We start from the raw sequence: 10,564 nt of genomic DNA on the forward strand, positions 1-10,564 counted from the left end.
TAACAGTATATAAAGAGTCGCCCTTTGTATTTGATTCCTCCATCTCCACGGATTCAACCAGCCACACCCTGTCTAGTACTGTAGTATTCCCTGTTGAAAAATGTCTGCATATAAGTGATTCAAACCTGTGTTCAAGGGTCAACTGTACATACTTTATTTGTGTTTATTCACTGATTTTGGCATGCCTTGTGGCTTGTGGGATCTTAGTTCCCTGACCAGGGATCGAACCTGTGTCCCCTGCAGTGGAAGCTCAGAGTCCTAACCACTGGACTGCCAGGGAATTCCCTCAGTTCATATTTTAAAAAATAATTCAGGTTATCAGGATAGTCAGTTCATGACTTGTTAACTGTATGAGATAGACTGTTTCACACCTGAGATACCAGCACTGACAAGCTCGGTGCTAAGGTTTGATTACAATGAAAGATTGAGGATTTGTGATACAATTTACATTTTCTTATCAGTTTAAATTTGCTACCTGGTTAAATTTGCTCTTTTGAAATGCTTAATGGTCATGAGGTCTATATTTGAATGTACCTTTTGCTTCAAATAGGAAACCTGTCATTCACTAAAGGCTTCCCAGGTGGCTTAGTGGTAAAGAATCTGCCTGCCCATTCAGGAGACCCGGGTTCGATCCCTGAGCTGGGAAGATCCCCAGAGGAGGAAATGACAACCCATTCTAGTATTTTTGCCAGGAGAGTCTGTCCCACAGGCAGAGGAGCCTGGCAGGCTGCAGTCCATGGGGTCACAAAGAATTGGACATGAATGAGCATGCATGTTGCTAACTATGAGCGTCATTCACTAACTTTTATACATCAGTGTCAATATGACAAAAGTGACTTGTGTTTTACTGTGATGCTGTATAATTGGTATTTTCTAACCTTTCAGCTTGCCTAGGGTAGTTAAAAGACGAGTGAATGCTCTCAAAAACCTTCAAGTTAAATGTGCACAGATAGAAGCCAAATTCTATGAGGAAGTTCATGATCTTGAAAGAAAGTATGCTGTTCTTTATCAGCCTCTGTTTGATAAGGTAATGCTTTCTAATACTTTATCTAAAGTTCAAGTAGATAATAAAGCTTTGAAAATATAAACAAACTTTTGTTAGACCTCTCAGCAAAATGGTTATTAAAGATATTTGGGGAAATTATCAGTAATAACAATTCTACTTGTAGTATGAAGTCATTATATCTATGAGTGTTAATGAGAGAATTTTTTGCTTGGATGCCAGAGTTTTTATGCAATTTTTTTTTTTAATTGTTTCAGCGATTTGAGATCATTAATGCCATTTATGAACCTACAGAAGAAGAGTGTGAATGGAAACCAGATGAGGAAGATGAAATTTCGGTTGGTATTATTATCTTTAGTATGTTTTATACTTTGGGAATATTTCTTATATTGTGCGATGGATATGAGTGCAGATGAGCCGCTGTTAGCCTGGCACTGTCTATACCCAAATTTACTTTTTCCTTGTATTTTTGTAGTACTTAAAGTTTATAGATTTATATAAGCTTTTACTTTGAACTTCCTGATGACATACAAAAGGATTCTTGCCGTTTTTTGAGTGCAGGTGAAGGCTTCTAGGTGTCCTGCCCACCTTTATAGATGGCAGGGCTGTGACACAGATCCAGTGCCCTGTTAGGTGATTTCTCCAGTGTTCATATTTTAACCTTGATTAAGAGAATATATTTTAATTAAGAAAACCAGTGAGTGAGGCGGTAAACAAGGTTTATGTTTCTTTTGCTTTTTCTCTTTACTGTGCTTAAGTCTTTTTTTTCCATGAAGCTGAAATTTTTTTCTCTACATCTCATGGGTCCTAGTAGCTTTCTTTTGGGAGGGATATGGTATAGTAAATGTTTATAGAAGTAAAGGTTTGCTGTGGGTAACAGCATTGTTTACACAATTAGACTAGAATTCCTTTGGCTGAATGTTAGAATTAGTTGAGGGTTTGTTGGGTCCTGAATGTAAAACATTTTATCAAGATGTCTAATCGAGGTATCCAGCATTCATTAATGCTGTCTTTTATTAAGGAGGAGCTAAAAGAAAAGGCCAAGATTGAAGATGAGAAAAAGGATGAAGAAAAAGAAGATCCCAAGGGAATTCCTGAGTTTTGGTTGACCGTTTTTAAGAATGTTGACTTGCTCAGTGATATGGTTCAGGTAATTTTATTCATAAAACACCAGTTTACCTAAAAGAGTAAACCTGTGGAATTTAAATGACTGTGATGACTGGTTTCTGTATTGTCGACTTTTATAGAATGATTGCCTTTGAGGGGAAAAGAGCGCTCCAAGGCTAATGGGCATCTTAGTTCCCTGATGAGGGATCAAACCTGGGCCCTTGCCAGTGGAAGCACAGAAGCCTAACCACTGGACTGCAAGGGAATTCCCATGTTGGCTTTCTTTTGAAAGAGCTGTCATTGGTAGAAGGGGAATTGCAGCTTTGATTAATGTAATAAATTCATTTCCAAAAATTAAATAATGAAACAGTTTCTTACATAATTGCTCATTTCACTGTAATTCTCACATAGCCCTGTGCCTCTTGGTTTTAGATGGCAGAGTATGGAGGTTATGGTGGGTTGTTTGATTGTCTGACCAGAGAGACTTTTTTCAGTCTGAAACTATTCCAAGAAATAATTTGCATTGTCAAAGAACACTGTAAACATACGTGTGTGTGTGTGTGTGTGTGTGTGCATGCCCAGTTATATTTGAGTCTTTGGGACCCCATAGCCCACCAGGTTCCTCTGTCCATGGAATTTTCCAGGCAAGAATACTGGAGCGGGTTACCTTTCCCAGCTCCAGGGAATTCTTCCTGATCCAGGGCTTGAACCTTAGTCTTCTTGTGTCTCCTACATTGATAGGCAAGTTCTTTACTTACCTATTTTAATAATTGTCCTTTTCTCTGGGAAACCTTCGGGAAGCTTTGCCTCTCCTAATCTGAATCATTTCTTGGGCCACTTTCATCTGCATTATTACTACCTTATGTTGTGATTGTTAATGTCAAGAAAAGGAAACTATCTCAAAACAATGACAGCTTATTGCGTTTCTGTTTTTTAGCAAAGTAGTAAAGGAACAAGAAGCAGCTGGAAATGGTAGCAATTATGATCAGGAAACATTTTTAAACTAGCTTCAGTATAAGGCATAACCTGGAGAGTAAATCTTAAGGTTCATAATTATACATAAAACTTCAATAAAATGTCTCTGTTGGTTAAATGCATATCGTCCAATAGAAGAACTCTAGTCTTAAAATGCCATTTAGATACTCGTTTTGATCTTTTTTTTTTTTTTTTTTTTTAATTTAAAGGAACATGATGAGCCTATTCTGAAGCACTTGAAAGATATTAAAGTGAAGTTCTCAGATGCTGGTCAGCCTATGGTAAAAGAATCTTGAAATATTTCCAGTTTTGTAGCATTAGATGTTTACATAGTAGATCAATGGAACTTTCTAAAGAAAGGTGACATTCAACAATTAGACAAGGGAGTGAGAAGAAATTGAAAATGATATTTGGTACTTTGAATTGTTAGTCGGAACTAAAGTTTGCATGTTGATAGTTGTGATGCTGTATTTATTCCTTTTCTTCCCTCTGATAGTAAAAATCATCCATTTTTATAAAAATCATCCATTTTTGATACTGAATTTAAAATGTATTAAAAATAACAGCAGAGTGAATAAGAAAATGCTTATTCTGTATTAAAAAACATGTGTCTGGAAAGTAAATAGAACAGAAGGTGTTAGAGGGTTCTTACTTCTTCATTATGGAAGATCAGCCAACAGCTTTTCCCTGAAACCATCAGGATTATGGAAAGCATGGGCAAAGGTCCTGTGGGCTGTAGGTTCTCTATTACATGTGCTAAGGTCAGGCCTTTTCTCTGTCAGTCTAAGATTGAAAGTCCTCTCTGGGGAGATGGAGGGAAGAAGGGAGAGACTGTTCAGCTGTACCTAACCTATTTCATAAACATGTTACTAAACAGTGTAAGCTGAACTAAGTTTTGCTCAGTTTATTTGGTGCCATATATTGCTTTTAAGGTAATTTGGGATTTACATGACTTTTTCCCAGAATAGGACTTTGTCACTTAAAATTTTATGTTTATAGAAATCATACATTAAGCTTTATTTACTAAAGCATTGAAATTTTATCATGGAAAAATTTAATTTAATTTAATTTTTTTTTTTTAAGAGTTTTGTCTTAGAATTTCACTTTGAACCCAATGAATATTTCACAAATGAAGTCTTGACAAAGACATATAGGATGAGGTCAGAACCGGATGATTCTGATCCCTTTTCTTTTGATGGACCAGAAATTATGGGTTGTACAGGGTGAGTTTCATTTCAGTACTTTAATAGAATGCTACATCTATTTTTGTTTTACTTATGATATGTGATATTTATTATTTTCTAGTGTGTCTGCTTGGTACACACATACATACATAGTTTATCTCCAAATATTTCAGTAAAATGTTTTCTGAGAAGAGCTTAACCATTTTTGCAGGATTTTCCATGGACTATAATAGGTATTTCTCCAAAGGAGTACACATTTGAATGTATTATATTGTGAGTTTGTGGTAATTATAAGTATATTTATTGAAAAAATTTGTTTAGAAATAAAAATTTTCTCTCTATACTGCTACAGAAAGCAGCACAAATTTCCCCCTCTAAAATTGGAAAATAAAACATTTACTTAGAAAAATGTCAGCTTTCCAGCAATTGAAAGTAAATGCGTTAATTGTGATAGACATTCTTTTCCCTTTGTTTTGGAAGGTGCCAGATAGATTGGAAAAAAGGGAAGAATGTCACTTTGAAAACGATTAAGAAGAAGCAGAAACACAAGGGACGTGGAACAGTTCGTACTGTGACCAAAACAGTTTCTAATGACTCTTTCTTTAATTTTTTTGCCCCTCCTGAAGGTAAATAGCATTTTGCTTTGAGTATTTATGGTTGTTTTATTATGAGCTCTGTTTAACATTATACTCATTTGGATTTCTTTTCTCAATTTTGCAGTTCCTGAGAGTGGAGATCTGGTAAGCTGAATTGTTTATTTGTTGAATTGTTTACTGTATATAAAATTAAAGGACTGTATATATAAAATTAAAAGACTGGTTCTCAAATGTGAGGAGTGGGGAAGTGGCCACTAGTATTTTGTACTGAGGCTTTCTAATGCAGAGAAGAGCACCTTTACACATCTGAAAAATTACTCCATTGAAAATGCTTTTGCTGCTTCCACTGAGAAATGATGGGAGGCTAAAGATTTTCTTTTCTTTTGAGACTTGCAAATACTGACGTGAGGGATTCAAGTTTTCAAACTATTAAGTTTTCTTCCTTATGGAAAATGGAGTGTATTAAGTCATTTATACTGTTTAGAAAACACTAACCACATTCTGCTTAGATTTTTTTCTGTGGTTATTATTCCAGTAGAAATGTGGTTATTTTATATATGTTGATCATATAGCTGAAATGTGCTTGGCATGCAGCCTGGAATGAGGAACAGCCTTAAAGAAATCTGTACATGCAGTGTAGGCTAGGAATGTTTTGAATTTGGCTTAAGTTGATTACCAAGTAATGATGGTAACAAAAAACAGTCTTGAGTAGTTACGGGTAGAACATCTCTGTCTGCGATTAGAATTTTTCCTTCAAAGTCTTCTCCCCTAACCTTTGGTGTTTTGTTGTTGTTACTAGATGAGATTGTTTTGATGGATCGAAAATAAACATTCAGGATTTCACAGAATATTTACTCATTGTTTAGTATCACAGAATTGGAACTTTAGTCTTGTGGAATAATTTTAATTGTGAATAATGTCAGCAGCATTTCTATGCTGTACTTTGCCATTTAGTAGTAATCCGAGACTGACTTAGTCTTTATCAAGTAGGACTTCATGACATTTGGCACTACCCAGCTGCTTGGATAAGTCTCTTTCAGGAAGTATGAAGTGATCCTCTCTGGTCTATATTATGTGCCATATACATAATTTTATTTATAAGAGCCTAAGATCCTTCCTTTTATTCCATTCGGTGTTTTCAGTAATATCTTTAAAAGAAAATTGCAGTCATATAGCAAAGTTGCTATTGTAACTTTTAAACTAGAGGAAACTAAGCAATGATCAGTAGGCACACTGACCTAACGTTTTCTTTTTATTAAAAACCTGTAAACCTAAGGCACATGTAGAAGACTATTTGATCATGCACACATGAGCTACTTTTAAATGTTTGAAGTTGAGAGTTTCTATGAATGATTTAAACTGAGCAATCCCACATAAGCCAAATTTAGTAAGTTATTACATTTTGTGGTTCTGTTTTTCTTTAACAGGATGATGATTCTGAAGCTATCCTCGCTGCAGACTTTGAAATTGGTCACTTTTTACGTGAGCGTATAATCCCAAGATCAGTGTTATACTTTACTGGAGAAGCTATTGAAGATGATGACGATGATGTGAGTGAATCTGAATCCTGCAGTGAAATCCTTTGGTGAGGGTGTGGTAGTCAGAACTGGGGAGAGGTTTAATGAATAGATGCAGCTGTTAAAAAGCAAGACAGAATAATTCAAAATTAGGCTGATTACTTACATCCTTTTGGTAACTTCTTTGAATTGTTTTAAACAGATTGTCTTAGAATCTGTGTGTTTGGTATATTGTAGTTTTTATTTTCCTACTATTAGGAAGGCTACTTTGAAATAGTAAAACCTCAGTATGTTGGGTTAGTGTTGTAAATCCATTACATGTTTTTGACCAAACAAATCATAATCTTGGACATTTTTGAATTCTGATGAAAATCTTTACTAGAAAGCATGGAATTTTTATTCATAGAAATACAAAGGAACAATTTAAGGTAAAAATAGGTTGTTCTCCGATATTTTGGACATCTTTCTTGTTAAGTGGCAATCATTCTAATAGGCTTTAGGTCCTTTTTTTTTTTAACAGACAAGTAATATTTACAGTCATAGTTACCTGCTCACAGTTTACCCATGATTATCCTGTGTTCTTTATTTTTATTTTTTAAGTTGTCAAATTTAGATCATGGCACTGAGCTGGGTGACTCATGTAGCTGTTGTCCTTGTTTTAATCAGTTGCCAAACGGAAGTACTTTTTCCTTTTTTTAGACATTAGTGGATACAGTGGTGGATATTAAGTAAATGCTACTTTCAGATGTCAGCTTCATTCAAACGTCATCTTTTTTTTCCCTTTTTTAGTATGATGAAGAAGGTGAAGAAGCGGATGAGGTAATGTTTACCAAATGAGCAAATAATTCTCTGTTTAACACATTGAGAAGCAATTGAGTGACTTATGTATTCCATTGGTATATTCATTATTCCATGATATGGGATAAAAACGTTTTTTTGGAAAAACGTGGTTTTAGAATTCTACATCCAAGTAATGTATGTATGAGGTTTCAATAAATAAACTGCAAAACTCAGAACACTTTTTTTATTTCAAATAATTCTGTTCTGCTGCAGGGTTATCAGCTCTTTGAAGAAGTCAAAAGCTGCAGTAAACTTTTTCAACGTTGGCTGCAGTAAATCTTTTCAATAAAACCTGTCTGGATGTCTCAAGTTGTGTTGGGAAATTTTTCATATTAGAAGCTTTCAAATTAAATTGCATTGTCACCAAACTCTGTAATCATGAAAAATCTGTTGACTTATAGAGTAACTTGTATTAAATTCTCCCTACATTATGAGCCATTTCTTCCTACTGTGTACCTACTTCATGGATGCATTTTGAACTTTAATATAGGAAGGGGAAGAAGAAGGAGATGAGGAAAATGATCCAGACTATGACCCAAAGGTGAGCAAAATTAGTCCTATTTTCTGTTAAATTTAAGGCAGGCTAAATATGAGTTGATGTTTCTGAATATAAAGTTTATTTTTGCCCATTAAAGTCTTTAATAAATCCTCACTGGCATTTCAACAGTACATGCAATTTCAGTGTACCTTTCCTAAGAAACTTTTATTTTTGGTTCTGACCTTACAGTTTTCATAGTTTCAGCCTAAATACCCCTAGGATTCTATTTTAATGGTGCCTTATCTTGGGCATTTTTAAACATTCAAAATTACTTATTCTGGTGTTGTTTAGGATGTTTTCTCTTCTAAGGAAAGCTTGTAAACAGTTTTTAAATCATCTGAATGCAGGAGTGCACAGCAACAGGAGAGCAGTGCTCTTAGGTTCTCCCAGTCACCTCTTCTCCATACCCTAGTCTAGTCTTCCTGTTCCTAGGAAGGTGTCATATCAGGGTTAGGAAAGGACTTTATCCCCTACAAAATGCTGGGTGTTATCAGGATTCACTTGAAACTTCCAGGTTCTCTTTAATGCATTTATTCATTTGCTTATGCTGTAAAATACCCAGAAGATGCTTTAACCTAGTCATCAGGTAAGAGAGGGTAGTTAAAAAATCAAATATTCTGTCATGTCTGAATTGGTCTTAACAGCTAAATATGAATGAAATTAGTATTTTTGAAAGGCAGAAACAATTGGTAATATGACTTAAGATAATTTGTTTGGTTATTTTAAGATTATATTTTAATATGTTTCACTTTATGGCATTCATTCTACAGTGTAAAATGACTTTGTTTTAGCGTTTTTGTGACTGTAATATTTGAGTAATTGGCTATAATTACTATATCATTTTTTAAAAATTTGGCAAAAATTTTGACAGAACAGTGAGATAATGTGATAATTAAAATAATTATTATTGAAAAATTAACTGAAGCAGATAGAAAAAGATAGATTGATTGTTGTTTTCCTTTAACAGAAGGATCAAAACCCAGCAGAGTGCAAGCAGCAGTGAAGCAGGATGTATGAGGCCTGAGGATAACCTGCACTGTAATAGCCCAAACACAGCTATTATTTACTTACAGCCTTATGTTTTTGTATTTTCTTGGTAGACTCAGAAGTTTTTTTTAAAGGAAAGGAACTGATATTTTAAAGACCAAATTTGTTCTAATTAGCATTTTAACTAGTTTTTCTGCCAGCAGCATCAAGTGCACAGAATCTCTCACGCATGTTCGTCCGTTGCTATATAGTTTGGTTCTTCTTGGAGTATTTTTATCATGTAACTGTTAGATTAAAGCTATGAAAATGAACAGAACTGTGAAATGAACCAGATTTTTTTGTCTTGCTAAGTTTTTTCCTGAAGAACCAAAGTATTTTTTCAGCTGGTTGAATGGGTTTAAGTTTGCTTGCAAGAGCTGTGCCTTTCATTACTTTGTTACAGAAATACAATGACTTGCATTAAGACAATTCATCATTCAAAAAGCAAAACTTGTCAAGACAAGTATATGGTTAAGAATTTCCAGTAAGACTACACCTGATAATTTAGATTAACAGGTTTTTGTATGTCAGGTGACACTATTTACTATAAGAAAAGCTTATTAACTAATAGTATGGTTATTGGTTATCTTAGGGAGGTGAATAAAACCTAGTATTTTCAGAAGTTATGCCTCATTATTTTTATTTTAATTGTACTTTTAAAATTTAACCTCCATTAATTAAGCATCTTTTCTTTGTGGTAGGATCTACCTTCTGCTTCCATGGAAAGGATGAATTTACATCATTTGACAAGCCTATTTCAAGTTTTTTGTTGTTTGTTTGCTCATTTTTGTTTTTGCATCCTATAATAAAAATGTCGTATAATTTTAGTTCTCAAAAGATAATGTCTTAATTTTGTACTAATTCAGGTAGAAGCAGAGGCCTAGCTTAAATTATGTACCCAGTTTACCATATTACTGAAGAAAAGGGTGCCAAATTTGGAAGAGGTACTACTACATCTACTAATAAGAAAGTATTAAAAAAAAAAAAAAGACAAAAAATTCTTAAATGATTTAATGGTTTTCATAGAAAAAGTGAAAGGTTAAATTTCATTTCCTTTGGTCATAACTAGACTGAAGGCCCCAAGCCTCTACAGTTAATTCCAATTCTTAGTGCTTAAAGTGTGTCATTTACTTACCCTTGCCTTTTGTTTTACTGTGTATTAAAATGGGTAGTACTGTTGACTTAACTACCTCACAGATGTGTTAAGGCATATTAAGTTAAAAGTTTTATGAAATATTTCTCAGTTGCATTAAAAGCTCAAAACTTTGGACCTGTTGTACCATAAGTATGTGATATTCAGCATCTTAATTATACCAAGTCTTGACATGAACAGTTAACTGGTAAACCAAGTAAGAACCTTTATTCTGGACCCAGTCAGGCAACACTTGCAGATCTTTGTGTGGCTCCTGTGTCAACAGAAGTAGGTAATGAGCAGCTGTTTCAAGGGGTCCTGGGATTTTTTTCCAGCTACTTTAATTTTTGACTATATTGTAGTTAATACTATAGATGTCATGGGACTAAAGTGGAAATAAGACCATTGTTAGAGGGGGGAAATGCCATTAAATTAGGGACTGTAGAGCCACATTTAAAATACCTCAGGCTAAATACTGTTACTTTTGGGGATGAATATTAAAGGTTTGATAGAGTGGACTAATTGGGTTGTAATTATAGGAAAGCCTAGAATTCCTGGTTTTAATAAAATTACATTGGGCTCATTTTTAGAGGTGATAAAGCATCTGTTTTAAAATTTTAGTATTAAGGTCTTAGAATATAAACAC

General features: G+C 34.3%; 1 protein-coding gene across 7 annotated transcripts in view; it reads left to right on the plus strand.

Annotated features, from left to right (window-relative positions):
• NAP1L1 (nucleosome assembly protein 1 like 1) overlaps positions 1–9,628 on the plus strand; it is a 35,104-nt gene extending 25,476 nt beyond the window's left edge. For 4 of the 7 annotated variants that reach the window (XM_055587392.1, XM_055587393.1, XM_055587391.1 and 1 more), the window contains 11 exons: positions 886–1,027; positions 1,261–1,341; positions 2,025–2,153; positions 3,295–3,366; positions 4,169–4,308; positions 4,750–4,895; positions 4,990–5,009; positions 6,293–6,415; positions 7,172–7,201; positions 7,713–7,763; positions 8,728–9,628. In XM_055587392.1, coding sequence (XP_055443367.1) covers positions 886–1,027; positions 1,261–1,341; positions 2,025–2,153; positions 3,295–3,366; positions 4,169–4,308; positions 4,750–4,895; positions 4,990–5,009; positions 6,293–6,415; positions 7,172–7,201; positions 7,713–7,763; positions 8,728–8,763 — 970 coding nt within the window. In that variant the 3' untranslated portion in view covers positions 8,764–9,628. Of the gene's footprint in view, positions 1–885; positions 1,028–1,260; positions 1,342–2,024; positions 2,154–3,294; positions 3,367–4,168; positions 4,309–4,749; positions 4,896–4,989; positions 5,010–6,292; positions 6,416–7,171; positions 7,202–7,435; positions 7,591–7,712; positions 7,764–8,727 lie in introns of those variants that run through there. The other 3 variants (XM_055587386.1, XM_055587387.1, XM_055587388.1) reach the window with 3 other exon arrangements.
• The last annotated feature ends 936 nt before the right edge of the window (positions 9,629–10,564 follow it).

Source organism: Bubalus kerabau, chromosome 1, assembly GCF_029407905.1.
Source record: "Bubalus kerabau isolate K-KA32 ecotype Philippines breed swamp buffalo chromosome 1, PCC_UOA_SB_1v2, whole genome shotgun sequence".
NCBI lineage: Eukaryota > Metazoa > Chordata > Mammalia > Artiodactyla > Bovidae > Bubalus > Bubalus kerabau.